At 41.3% G+C, this 15,007-nt stretch overlaps 1 protein-coding gene across 1 annotated transcript in view; it reads right to left on the bottom strand.

Annotated features, from left to right (window-relative positions):
- The window catches only part of DNHD1 (dynein heavy chain domain 1), a 90,778-nt gene that overhangs the window by 55,863 nt on the left and 19,908 nt on the right, over positions 1–15,007 (bottom strand). The window contains exons 6-9 of the mRNA XM_025356234.1: positions 12,843–13,016; positions 6,934–7,137; positions 6,745–6,855; positions 4,284–4,440 (exon numbers count right to left, since the gene is read on the bottom strand). Of these exons, the coding sequence (XP_025212019.1) occupies positions 4,284–4,440; positions 6,745–6,855; positions 6,934–7,137; positions 12,843–13,016 (646 nt within the window). The remainder of the gene's footprint in view (positions 1–4,283; positions 4,441–6,744; positions 6,856–6,933; positions 7,138–12,842; positions 13,017–15,007) is intronic.

The raw sequence follows: 15,007 nt of genomic DNA on the forward strand, positions 1-15,007 counted from the left end.
TTCTTTTAGGTTGGGTTTCCTAGAAGCAGACCCTGAGACAGGGATTTGGAGAAATGTGATTTATTAAAGGAATGATCTTCAGGGAAACAAGAGCCTCTAAGGGAGTAAACAAGGCAGAAAAGAGAAGGGGAAAGTACCCAGCAAGATCTCAGCTAAATTCTATTTTTGATCTGATCTGGAGTGGGGAAGGAGGCTTTGGAATGTTCTAGTCGTATTGTAGAGTTGTCACGCCTTGAAGCAAGTAAGGAAAAAAAAGGCTGAGGAACTGTTCCATATGAGAGAGACTAAAGTAAGCACTGAATTCAATACATAATTCTGGTTTGGATCCTGAAGAACAAAAAAATATAGTAATAAAGGACATTATTAGAATAATTGCCAAACTTTGAATAAAGATTGGAGATTAGATAACAGAGTTGTATCAAAGTGAAATTTCCTAATCTTTGATCATTGTACTATAGTTATAAAAGAAAATGTCCTCGTTCACAGAAAAAACATACTGACATATATAGGAGTTGCTATGATTTGAATGATTTGAATGTGTCTCCCAAAAGTTAATGTGTTGGAAACTTTATTGCCATGGTAACAGTTTTAAGAGATGGGGTCTTTAAGAGGTAATTAGCCAAGAGGGCTCAACCCACATGAAAGGATCAATGTTTTGATCATGGGAGTGGGTTAGTTATCATGGGAATGGATTACTGATAAAAAGGATGAGTTTGGCCTGATTTCCCCTCTCCTCTCTCGGTCTCATATTCATGTCTCATCACTATGTGATACCCTCCACCGTGGGATGAAACTTGCCAGATGCTCTTGGACTTCCCAGCCTCCAGAACCATGAACCAAATAAACTTTTATTCTTTATAAATTACCCAGTCTTTGGTATTCTATTATAGCAACAGAAAACAAACTAAGACAGGGTAAGGGAGCTGATACCTGCAATTTACTCTCAAATGATTTAGAAAATAATGTGTACATGTTTAGACAAAAAGAAAGAGCATAAATGATAAAGCAAATGGGAAAAATAATCTATATAAAGGATATGTGAGAGTTTATCTTACTATCCTTACAATTCTAATAAGTTTGAAATTGTGTCAAAATACAAAATCACAGAAGGAAGGAAGGAAGGAAGGAAAGAAGGTAAAAAGGGAGGAAGGGAGGAAAGAAGGGAGGGAGGGAGAAAGGAAAGGAAAGGAAAAAGGAAAGGAAAGGATGGAGAAGAGAGACAGAGGGAGGGAAAAGAAAAAAATAAGTGTTGGTAAGAATGAAAGGCAACTGAGGCCAGGTGCAGTGGCTCACACCTGTAATCCTAGCACTTTGGGAAGCCAAGGCAGGTGGATCACTTGAGATCAGGAGTTCAAGACCAGTATGGCTGAGATGGTGAAACCCTGTCTCCATTAAAAATATAAAAATTAGCTGGGCGTTGTGGCTCACACCTGTAATCCCAGCTACTTGGGAGGCTGATGCAGAAGAATCACTTGAACACGGGAGGTGGAGGTTGCAGTGAGCTGAGATCACACCACTGCACTCCAGCCTGGGAGACACAGCCAGACTCACACCTGTAATCCCAGCACTTTGAGAGGTCAAGGCAGGTGGATCATGAGGTCAGGAGATCAAGGCCACCCTGGCTAACATGGTGAAACCCCGTCTCTACTAAAAATACAAAAAAAATTAGCTGGGCGTGGTGGCAGGCACCTGTAGTCCCAGCTGCTCAGGAGGCTGAGGCAGGAGAATGGTGTGAATCTGGGAGGCAGAGCTTGAAGTGAGCCGAGATCGCACCACTGCACTACAGCCTGGGCGACAGAGTGAGACCCTGTCTCAAAAAAAAAAAAAAGAAAGAAAGAAAGAAAGGCAGCTGGAAATCAACATCATTGATGGAAATGTAAACTGGTACAACCACTCTGGAAAACTGTTTGGCAGTGTAAAACATACATATATTCTATTCTAGCAACTCCACTCCTGGAATATATATCCCCAAAAAATAAATGCTTATCTTCACCAAAAGGCATGCATGTACAAGAATGTTCATAGCAGTATTATTCATAATAGCAAAAAACTGGAACCAACCCAAATGTCCACAATAGGAGAATGAATATATAAATTGTGGTCATTCATACAGTGAAATACTACATAGCTATACAAAAAGTGTGAACCACTGATACCTACAACATTATGGATAAATCTCACAAACATAATGTTGACTGAAAAAAAGTCAGGCAAAAAGGAGCACACACTGTCCAATTCTAGTTATATGAAATTCAAAATGAGACAAAATTAACCTGTGGTGACACAGGTCAAAGTACTGGTTACCTCTGCGGGGTTATCAATGAAAAAGGTACCAGGGAGCTTGCTGGGGTGCTGGAAATGTTCTCTATCATGATCCGGGTATACAAATATATAGCAATACAAATACAAATGCAAAAAATTCAACAACTGTACAGTTAAAATTTGTCTACTGTATATGAATTATACCTTCATATAAAAAATTGACTGCTGGATTTCAAAAATTTATAACTATTTTTGTAACATTAAAGGTAGGATTGAGGAACTGAGAGGTAGAAAAAGGCTGTGGAGCAGCTCACCCCCCATCTCCTGCCTCATTCAGATTGGTACAAGGGCAGGTCCAGCATTTATTGCCTGAAGGCTAAAGGCCGCTGTCTCCTTTTCACTCCTGCACCTTGGCTTTATGATCCTGACATTGCTGATGCCTTTAGCCCCTTTCCTCTAAACCTCCTGAAGATAGACTATGAATTTCCTTTTTAGCCACACTTCTAAAACATCCAAAGAAGATATCACTGAAGAGTCCAATCAATACAAACTTGTAAAATACGCAGAGGTTCTGTTAAATCCAAGGTTTTAAACTCTGTGGAGCTGTTACTGAACGTCTTTGTGCAAAGACATTCAATAATATCCCTAGGTTCCTGGGATACATCAATGAATGAAACAAAGATCTCTACCCTTGTGGAGGTTACAATCTATCATGAGACATTAGTAAAAATAGTAAGCAAATTATATAGTATTTTTAAAGGTGAGAAGGAAGACAGAAAAAGGAAAACAGAGTAGGATAAGGAAGATAGGTAATTCTTAGAAGGGGAAGGAATTTGACTATTCAAAATTTTGTGAAAATGTTTTATTATAGGTATTTTTAAACATTTAAGATTTCATCCAAGAGCAATCAACAGAAGTTATTGCTTCCTCCTAGGAATAGAAATTCTTTGCAGTCGGCCGGGTGCAGTGGCTCACACCTGTAATCCCAGCACTTTGGGAGGCCAAGGCGAGCAGATCACAAGGTCAGGAAATGGAGACCATCCTGGCTAACACGGTGAAACCCCGTCTCTACTAAAAATACAAAAAAATTAGCCAGGCGTGGTGTCGGGCGCCTGTAGTCCCAGCTACTTGGGAGGCTGAGGCAGGAGAATGATGTGAAGCCGGGAGGCAGAGCTTGCAGTGAGCCAAGATCGTGCCACTGCACTCCAGCCTGGGCGACAGAGCAAGACTCCATCTCAAAAAAAAAAAAGAAAAGAAAGAAATTCCTTGCAGTTGAGGCCATTTTTGGACTTCAGAATTCTGTCCTTTGTGATTAACCTGCTCTGATGGAGTTTAGAGCAACAGGTAGAACCCAAAACCTGGCTCAAGCCAGGCAAGGTATACCTCCTTCACATTAATTAGTTATTTTCACAAAACCTGGGTGGGCCTCCTCTCTCAGAACTGGACTATCTATACATGGTAATTAGCCATAGTCCTGTGTGAATATCCAGCCCCACCTAACAACAAACCATGATAACAGGCCATGGCAAGAGGCAAGTATACAGGAGGGCCTCCCAGAATTCCAGGCAGGGGGTGTGCATTGCAGATGCAACATACACATAATTAGGAAGGATTCCATCATTGCATCCTTCCACTAACCACAGTGGCCTTCCAAAAGTTCAAGATAGGTTCAAAGATAAGCTCAGCAGCATAAAAGACCAGGATTCCTGTTCTCAAATTCCCTAATTCCCAAAGGTCGGCATAAACAACAGACAAAATAAACATTGATATATTCCTTCTCCTCCCTGCTCCTAGGTCAAGATCAACTCTCAGGGAAAGGTTGAGTCCAAGCCTCTGCACACCTGTTATTGATTTGTCCATCCGAGAGTAGAAACTGCTGTTGCTGGGCAGGAAAATGGCTCTGATTCAACTGCAGAGTCCAGGTCTCACAGTGGATTCCAGGAGAAACTTAATGAAAGGAGGCTGAAACTCTGGGGAGCTCAACTTGGAGAAAAGGTCTACAATAAACTAGAGCCTCTTACCAGTCGAAGAATGGATGTGCAGAGGTTGAGGCAATGATGGAGCAGTCGTAGAGCCTTATGCTTCTCCTTGGCTAGAGCTTTCTGCAGGTCCAGCAGCTCATAGCACCGATCCAGTTCCTGGGGTAGCCAGGATACAGAGTGTAGCTCCTGCAGAAGCCTAGAATCAAGGAGTAAGCTGGTCAGAGCTGGCATCCCAATCCTTCCTTAGATACCTTTGACCTCTTCTCAGCCTAACTTACCTCAGAGTGCACAAATAGTTACAGAGCTTGTAACATTACCAACAGTGACCAATAGTGACAGCTCCCTCTCGAGAGTTCTCTGAAAGAGTATAAGCCCAGAAAGCTGCTTTCTCAGCTATACTAGCTGAGGAAAGGCTTGGGGTATGTGCAAGTGCTTATACCTAGTGATCTCTCTGCTAAAAGAGAGGGTCAAATAAGTACCAAGATCTGACTTAGAAGGAGAGACAGCAGAGGCTTCTTCCTTGGAATAGAGAAAACTAAGGGTCCTAAAAGTCTAGGTGGACAGGTAAATTTTAGGATCAAATGTGATGAAACTGGAACTTCTCTATGGGCTGCCCATCCCTGAGGAAGCTCAATCCTGTTATCCATACCTCCCAAGCCCCAGAGAACGCCACATCTGTAAACATCCTTGAAAAAGATAAAAGACTCCTAATAATCAGACAGGATGGTCACAATGGGCATCACTTATTCAGTGTCTACTGAGAGATACTGAATGTGGCACTTTGTATTCACAGTCTCGTTTAATTCTCATTACAGAATTAAATGTAGAAATCTTTATCTGAGTTTTAAGATCAGGAAACTGAGGCTCAAATACTAAAGTCCCTTGCTAGTACTCAAGGTCTAAATAAGATTTGTCCAGCCTCCCAAGCCCTTATGCTCTTAATTACACCATGATGATTAGGCTAGACTGGAGGATGAAACCCCCTAGAGCAGAAGTTGCAAACTGGGTTAAATTCAGTGGAAAAGTTTTTCAAAATGAGTCACTAAGAGTTGGCTAGCATACAGTATTTTAATAAAAATTTGAAGGCCTGGTGTGGTGGCTCATGCCTGTAATCCCAGCACTTTGGGAGGTCGAGGCAGGTGGATCACCTGAGGTCAGGAGTTCAAGACCAGTCTGGCCAACGTGGCAAAACCCTGCCTCTATTAAAAATAAAAAAAATTAGCCAGGCGTGGTGGTGCATGCCTGTAATCCCAGCTACTCGGGAGGCTGAGGTGGGAGAATTGCTGGAACCCAGGAGGCAGAGGTTGCAGTGAGCCAAAATCATGCCATTGCACTCCAGCCTGGGTGACAAGAGCGAAACTCTGTTTTAAAAAAAAAAAAAAAATTGAGTTAAAATTTGGTTGAAATTTGAGTTAAAAATGAGAAATTTTGGGCCGGGCGCGGTGGCTCAAGCCTGTAATCCCAGCACTTTGGGAGGCCGAGACGGGCGGACCACGAGGTCAGGAGATTGAGACCATCCTGGCGAACACGGTGAAACCCCGTCTCTACTAAAAAATACAAAAAACTAGCTGGGCGAGGTGGCGGGCGCCTGTAGTCCCAGCTATTCAGGAGGCTGAGGCAGGAGAATGGCGTAAACCTGGGAGGCGGAGCTTGCAGTGAGCTGAGATCGGGCCACTGCACTCCAGCCTGGGCGACAGAGCGAGACTCCGTCTCAAAAAAAAAAAAAAAAAAGTGAGAAATTTCACAACAACATGTGGACTTCTAGGAAATCCTGAAATTTAAGGTGGCTGATCACACTGGACCTATATTCCCAAATGGCAACAATTAGTTGGAACTGAGTAGTGACTATCCTCTTTAGATGCAGTCTCCAGATTGCACTTCCCATGCTCCCTAATGTCTTCCACCTAAACCACTGCATTCCTTCAATACTTCCTGCTTAGGCCCTTTAGGCATCTGAATTTGCAACTCTTATCACAGAATATACCTAAGAGTAGCTGAGGAGTCGGGTAGGGAAAGCAAGGAAATATTGAAAATAGGAATAACCAACATTTTCCAAAAAAAAAAAGTATCCAAGTAATATCTTGGAAAGAACAGAGAGTTTGGATTCAAACAACCCCCAGATCTGACATTACACATAATTACGTGAGAGCAAGTGGTTTAAGATATATAATTACCTGGAGAATATTGCATATATTCTCCATAGAGAATATATTCTATTCATGAAATAGAATATAATCTTTTCAGAATATATATTCAGAATATATATTCAAACAAAAAACTGGTTATTTAACAGTATGTAAGATATGATCACATTTTGTATACGTGATAGAAAAGAGACTAGAAAGATATGCAACGAAATGTTCATAGTGGTTGGAAGGATTAAAGGTTTTTTTTCTTTGTGCTTTTTTGTATCTGTCAGATTTTCTACAACAAACATACTATTACCTTTAGTAAAACTAATTTTTAAAAACTCAATGAAGTTGTGTTTTTAATACCTTACCTACTAATATGGAGTAGCCCAGCTCCAAAGTGGGGCACAGCCAAGAGCAGATGATTCTCTAGGAAATTCCGGAGTCGATGCAGCCCCTGCAATCTCACATTCTTCTTCCAACTAGAAATTAGAGGTCAGTGATAATATACTGTTGCTGTCATCCATTTCCTACCAAATCACATATCTGTCATTACCTACCAGGTAAAGGACTTGCGTAAGAGGCAATACTTAAAGAATGGAATGAACTGGAGCTGTTGCCAGAGAACACAGTGATGGTGCCAGGTACCCAGTGTCATCGTCTCGCTACCTTCTACAGGATGTACGTGCAAGATCCCAAAGGGAGAGAAGATGTAGTGCTCGGCATTCACCTTGTCGGGTGGCACCACCATCAGGCTGTAAGGCCTTTAAAAAAAAAAGAGCTCTGATCAGTGAAGGCCCTGGTAACTTGGTCAGACTTTAAGAGACCAAAGGAGGATAGAGGAGATGAAAAAGGGAAACAGGAAGGCAGGCAGAAGAAAGGAGAAAAAGGGGGAAAGAGAACAGAATTATTTTTAAACTAGAAAGATGAAACAAATATTATTAAGAAACTGAAGCCAAAGGTAGATAGGAAGAAAGAAAAAGGCACCTAGCCAGTTCCAAGAAATTAATATCTTCACACGCAGATATCTTACATCCCATCAAATCTAAGACACTGTCCACCATAAGCTGCAGCATTATCTTATGAAATGCTAAGATAAAAATGCTTCTAATAAGATATTCCATCAATTTGTAAGATGCATCACAATTTTAGAGATGATAAATGTGAAAAATTCTCATTTCTAGAAATGATAAAATACATACATACTTGGGTACTGAAAGACATGCAGAGATAATCAGAATGTTATTTGGTGGAGTAACAGAGATTAGAGAAAAGCAGAGGAAGACTAGAAAATTAGAAACAGGCAAATAAAGAGGAAAATTGCAACCTAGTTACCTAGACAAGTACCTTTAGAGCCATCTTAAAAATCTTAGTTGGTCTTGGGTTCTCTTACTTCAGCAAAATACACCTATATCCCACATTAAATGCAATATATATGTAGTGATATAATAGGTGTATCTAGTTACAGTAGGCCAGTTAGCATAATGCTATGTTTAGATACATTTAATAAAGCATTTATTTTTATTTTTCTGTTTTCTTTATATAACTCAGAGCCAGCAATATTTTTAAGTATTACATATATTTTTAGCACTTTAAAAGCTGTATCATAGGTCCTATAATGCCTAAGAGATAAAATAGCCATCCTCTATCTCTTATCTCTCTCAACTTTCTAGAAAACATTGTTAAGCAAGTGACTTAAGAACATTTTAAATAGATACCAGAATGGACACACTAAGTCAAGTCATATTAAAACCTTGCTTTGTTTTTGACAAAGTTACTAAAGTGTCTCAAGTATAGTACTAATATCCCCAAATTACAGTTAGGAAAACTGAAACAAAGAGAAGTTAAAGCTTTGCCCAAGACAGTTAAGGGAACAATACAGGATTTAAAACCAAAGTTACCTGACTCATGCCCCTCTTTAATCAGTGGGCCATTTAGCTTCCCACAGTGAGGCTGCCTATGTTAACTGAGCCCTGGCTCTTCCCAAGAGGTATTTCCTTTTCCTATGACCTACTTAATGGAGGCTGCTGTTTCTGTGTAGGGCCAGGAGTTACGGAGTACCCTTCTCATTTGCAATGGCCACTACTCCTTTGGAGGAAATTCACTCATTCTACAAATGTTTAATAAGGCAAGCAGTGTGTAAGCCACTGAGGATACATCAGTGTTCAAGAAAAATTCACTCTCTGCCTTTATGGAACTTAGTTAAACCATTTATCAAGTTGTACCTCTGTTCAAGTATTGTGGTCAGCGATGGGGACGTAAAGATGACTTCTATATAGTCCTTGTCCTTGAAGGGCTCAGAATCAACTGGCATATGACATGATACTAGAGAGCAGATGGGGGAAATCAGTATCTTCCTGAGTCCCAGACCCAAACATTCAGCTGCTTCCACAACATCTCAAACTCCGTCTTGCTTGCATCTGAAACTCACCAAGTTCTGTACTAAACTCAGTATCTACTCCCACCAAATCTTTCCCTAATCTGGGCGATTAGTTCACTCATTCATTCAACAAATATTACTGAGTATCTACTCTATGCCAGACTGTTCTAAGCCCTGAGGATACATCATTAAACACAACAAACCCAAATCCCTCCCCAATGGAGCTCTCATTCTACTAGAGAAGATGATAAACATCATTAACAACAGGGAGGGGGGAAAACAGCAGGCAAAGGGAGATTGGCGGTGCCAGGGGAGAAGTGTAATTTTAAATGGGGTGGGTAAGGGTGGGGAAGTGACAGCTGAGCAAAGACTCAAGGAATAAAGGAGGTGAAGGAATAAATTCCTAAATGTAAATCAAACACTGGAGAAAATGCAATTAAAATTTTGATAAATTCAAACACATTTAAAAAACCTATTACATAGCAAATAAAGAAATAAAATGAAACAACTGAAAAAGTTATTTCTATTGATGGTGCACTAGAAATTTGGACCAACATTCCCACTTGAGAACAACTAGAAAAACTAGGCCAACTATCTGGATAACATATGAAACTGGATAATACATGAAATATAATATCTGTATAACACATCAGAGAACCCAAAAATGTAATCCCCCAGGCTTCAGGCTGAGACCCCAAATGGCTACAACACATGAGTAAAGTGGAACCAGAAATATACCTCCTCCTTGGTATGGGGCCTGAACTACAACTTTTGCTCATTTAGTTCCCTGAGTCTGTTGAAAGCTTGGCTCCTCTTTTCAGTATCTCAGGAATGTATAGTAAAATTGACATTTAACTACCTTTATATTGAGAGGAATTGAGAGGAGCCTCTGTCTGGGGAAAAGCAGCACCAAATGCTGAACTCATTGCAATGGGTTTCCTTCTTTGGCAGATCCTGGCCCTGTAATCATCCATTGCCTTTTTAGTTCTCTTGTCAATAGTTTCTTGTCTCTTTATGTGCCTAATTGTCTTTGATCGTGATGCTTCTCTGATTATAAAAGATGCTAATAGTTTAAAGCCCTATGCTTGTCATTTCCTTTCTGTAAGCTCTCCACTATGGTTTGTAGGCATTCCATCCCACACTGTCACCATTACTATCATTAGAGCCATGACAGTCAAGTGTAGCAGCCACTAGGTGCATCACATTCAACCACAAGTGATAATTTAATTAATTGTGATGCCACTATGTGTCATGGATTACTAGTATCCTATTTCCCATTAGCAAGGAATTCAATACTGTTTTAGGCCAAGGACATTACCAAATCAAAGAAGATCCTATATTAGAGGCTAGTTTCCTGGGGCCACTCATAATACCAGATACAGTGTTAGCCACGGTCCAGGCAGTAAAACAGAAACCATACTAGGCATTTCAACAAAGTGAATTTAATAAAGAGAATGTGTTTTTGAAAAGATGTCGAAGCCAGGCGCGGTGGGTCATGCCTGTAATCTCAGCACTTTGGGAGGCCAAGGTGGGTGGATCACTTGAAGCCAGGAGTTTGAGACCAGCTTGGCCAATATGGTGAAACCCTGACTCTACTAAAAATACACAAATTAGCCAGGCATATTAGCAGGTGCCTGTAATCCCAGCTACTTGGGAGGCTGTGGCAGGAGAATCACTTGAACTTGGGAGGTGGAGATTAAAGTGAGCCAAGATCGCCATGGCACTCCAGCCTAGGCGACAGAGCGAGACTCCATTTAAAAAAACAAACAAACAACAACAACAAAAAACAGCTCCAGAACTAGAGGAACAAATGGAAGAGGTTCGGGTTATTAGAAGCTATGAGATTGGAGGAAGGGCCTTGCAGAGTTGAGACTCAAAACTCTGAATGTGGCTGGGTGCAATGGCTCATGCCTGTAATCCCAGCACTTTGGGAGACTGAGAAGGGAGGATAGCTTGAACTCAGGAGTTCGAGACCAGCCTGAGCAACAAAGTGAGATCCCATATCTACAAAAAATTTAAAAATTAGCCAGACATGGTGGTGGGCACCTGTGGTCCCAGTCACATGGGAGGCTGAGGTGGGAGGATCACTTGAGCCCAGAAGATGGAGGCTGCAGCAAGCTGTGTTCCTGCCACTGCACTCCAGCCGGGGCAACAGAGCAAGACTGTCTAAAAAAGGAAAACAACAACAACAAAAAGAACTCTGAAGGAAAGGGGCTACCAGCTGGTGTTGGTACCTCTCAGCGTTATGAAAAGGCTGATTCAGACAGTGCTGGCTCGGCCAGGCACGGTGGCTCACACCTGTAATCCCAGCACTTTGAGAGGCTGAGGCGGGTGGATCACTTGAGGTCAAGAATTCAAGACCAGCCTGACCAACATGATGAAATCCTTTCTCTACTAAAAATACAAAATTAGCCAGGTGTGGTAGCACATGACTGTAATCCCAGCTACTTCAGAGGCCGAGGCAGGAGAATCGCTTGAACCAGGGAGGTAGAGGTTGCTGTGAGCTGAGATCGTGCCATTGCACTCCAGCCTGGGCAACAAGAGTAAACTCTGTCTCAAAAAAGAAAAAAGAAAGTGCTGATGCCAGGGTGAAAGACCATTGCTGAGGTGATGATGGCAGAAAGAGCAAGCAAACGAAGCAGCAAGTCCCTTCCCCTCTTATCTTGCTGTCTAGTCTCCTAGCACTCTCCATTAATCAAACCTAATAGGAGGCCAGCTGAAAAAAGAGAAAAAGTTTACAGAATCTCAGCCTCAGTATCACAAAGCAGAGAGGGAGGAGAATTAGAATCAACAGACAATCAATTAATAACTGACAGATGCTCTCAGTGAACATTTATTAAATGAATTGATCAGTAAATGAATGAATGATATTGATCATTAGTGCTACCTAAGTTCAAGAGATCAGTGTGTGCAGGAAATAAGGTTCTTTGGGAGACTGTATTAGATACTGCTTAAGAGCATAAACTTTTGGATTAAGATAGTCCTAGGTTTAAATCCTAGTTACACCACTTATTATGTAGCTTTGGATAAATTACTCAACCTCTCTTATGTATCAGTCCACTCATCTCATATACCGAAATAATAATAGCACCTACCTGGTAGATGAGGATTAGGTAACCCATGTCATGAGTTTATTAGCACAGTGCCTAATATATTGAAGAGCCTGGTTAAAGGCAATTACTACAATTATTTCTGGGAGCAGATGGACTTGAATAGGGCTTTTAAAAATAGGTGAGATTTGAGCTGGGCATGGTGGCTCATGCCTGTAATTCTGGCAATTTGGGAGGCTGAGGCTTGAACCCAGGAGTTTCAGACCAGCCTGACAACATAGTGAGACCTCATTCTACAAAAAATAAATTTTAGAAAACTGGCCGAGTGTGGTGACTCATGCCTATAATCTCAGCTACTCAGGAGGCTGAGTGAAAGGATTGCTTGAGCCAGAGAGATTGAGACTGCAGTGAGCCATGATTGCGCCACTGCACTCCAGCCTGGGTGACAGAGTGAACCCTTGCTTCAAAATAATAACAAGAAGAATAAATTTTTAAAAGTAGGTGTGATTTGGATCTAATGAGAGGAAGTGAATAAATGCCTCTTGAGTCATGGGGAAGGAGGAGACCTGTTTTTACAGCCACATAGATAAATTAGAACCAGGAGGTAGAAGTTAAAAGAACACAGACTTTGATTCAGTCTAAGGAACAAGATGCCTGGAAAAAAATTTTCCTGACACTGCAAAGATTTAAACAAACACATGATTCTTCCATTGGAGTTGGAAGAGATCACCATAAAATTTACTTCTGAGGCTATGAACAAATGTTTCTATCATTCTAGGATAGAATAAAGAAGAGCAAAATATGAGAAAAGGATGTGTAAGACAAAAGTCTGCAAAAGCAAAGGGGAGTGAAGGGGAGGTAGAGAGTGGAAAGGAGGAGGAGGCTGAGGAGAAGGGAAGAGAGAGGGACACTGGAGTCAGAGGAGGAGTATGTGGAGAAAGGACAGGGAGAGGGGTGCACACGCGGAGAAAGAGGCGGAAGATAGCACAGAAGGAAACCAGGCAGTGGGAGGAGAAGGGGCCTGGACATAGGCTCTCACCTAAAGTACCGGCTGGGAGCCACATTGAGATAGAGGAAATGGATCTTCTTCAGGTATCTCTCTGTCTTCAGAGCAGTCATCACCTGGCTACCCAGGAAGGAAGTCTCAGGTGAGAAGCCAGTGCTGCTCTTTTGGAGGGTCTTTTCCCTGGGAACTTCATAGTCAAGCTGAGACCTGTATGACAAAAAGTCAGGAGAGAAAAGGCAGAGCAAAAAGGTCAAGTACCTTAGAGGGAGGCCTTGCCACTGTTGACTAGTGAAAGGAGGAGCTAGATCAGGTGCCTGAGGAGACCTGACATGGCATTGTCAGAGCCTGACTACCATCTATATTCAAAGATACCACATACTGGGCAAATATAGTGTATTATGCAACACAGTTAGGTAACAATATTGACACAAACATGTGTGTGAGCAAACTCTCCCTTTCTGATAAACAAATAATCATTCTGGATTGATTGTAATTACCGTGAAGTCAGTATTACACAATACTGTGTACAAATAATGGGAAGACTTTATTTTTGCAACTCATTGCTATGTAAGTCCACAGTACTGGACTTCCCCTCCCAGCTCAACCTTCTTAGCCTTTCATATCTAATATTCTATCTTTGATTCCATTATACATGCTTTCCAACCCTGAATGATCTCCATGCCTGTTACATTTTCTGCTCTTCCCCCACCATCACCCAACCTCTAGCTTCATATTCTTTCCTTTCCTGCCAAGATCTAATGGTGGCCCCCTCAAGCCTGCACCAATACGCTCATCCTCTTGCTCTTCTGCATTCTGGTCAAGAAAATTGGTATGGAAATTAGTTACCAATAACTCAAAAGGGAATGACTAATAATTTTTAGTCGGGGTGACCTGAGAGCGCACACAAAAAAACTCGGGAATGATTTAACTTAGACTTAGCCAGTCAGAATATACCAGTATCATTAACTGACCCAAACTTAGATCAACACAAATTTCCCCAGGGATAACACTGCAATCCTATTCTAGAATTCATATCAACAATATGGTTTATAACCTTTATAAATATGCCCTTGATGAACTGTTGTGTTAGATCAGGACATCTTAAATGGTATAATTGCTCTTATAGGTTCATTTTCTCAGCAAAGTCCTATATGATATGGTATATTCAGAAGATCACAAAACCAAGGACATTTGCTCCTCTACAGGTTCCTGGTGTCCAATCAGTTGTGGGCTCATTCTGCTCTGATGTCTTCACACAAGTCCTCAGGCAGCTACCTCTTTCAGGCCTCTCAAACTGCTATCCCTAACCCCATGCAAGCCCTGCTGAGCTCCCAGTTCCATCCCATTCTCTGTCTCCTTCCCTGCCTGGAGAAAGCTGAAGTTTTTAGCCATTAGCCAATTCCCTCAACCTCAGTTGCCTTCCCACACACTTATCTGTCCCCCAATTTCAGAGGAAGAGGTATCCTTTCTTCTCTGTAAGATTGATTCCTCCATCAGTGCTCTGGATCCCTTATTCTCTATGATATATTTTTAATCTACTCTTCTTGTTACCTTAATCTATTCGTTTAGTCTATGAATATTTATTGAGCACCTACTTTTCAAGCACTATGTTAAGGGCTATCAACATCTCTCCATAAAAAAAAAAAAAAAAAAAATTCCTACCCAGACACCAAAATTCTTTCAAGCTGCTGCCCTGCTATTTGTCTTTTTCCTTCAAGCTAAGCTTCACAAAAAAATTGTAAAATGCGATTTCCACTTCATCTTCCATTCACTCCTCAATGCACCACAATCTAGCTTCCTCCCCACAAAACTTAACCTCTTCCTTGTTACTACAGCCAATGAACATTTTCATTCTTCTTACTTGTCTCATTTAACATGTAATACTACTGACTGCTCCCTCCTCCTTGAAACTGTTTCACCTTCTAACCTGCGACAATGTTTTTGTTAATCTAATCTAGACCTGAACACTTCCCACAGGTACTTTCCCCTAACTACACACACATTCTCATTCTCTCTCTCTCTCTCTCTCTCTCTCTCCCCCCCCCCACCCCACCCCTAGAGGAGCAGCCAGGCAAAAGACAGTATTCTTTTGTTTTATAGCACTTATTACAATTTGTAATTATATTTTACTTGTTATCAACTTAACTATCTCTCCCTAACTAAACTGTAATACCTCAAGGGAAGGGATTGAGTCTGTC

The sequence above is a fragment of the Theropithecus gelada genome, chromosome 14 (assembly GCF_003255815.1).
Source record: "Theropithecus gelada isolate Dixy chromosome 14, Tgel_1.0, whole genome shotgun sequence".
NCBI lineage: Eukaryota > Metazoa > Chordata > Mammalia > Primates > Cercopithecidae > Theropithecus > Theropithecus gelada.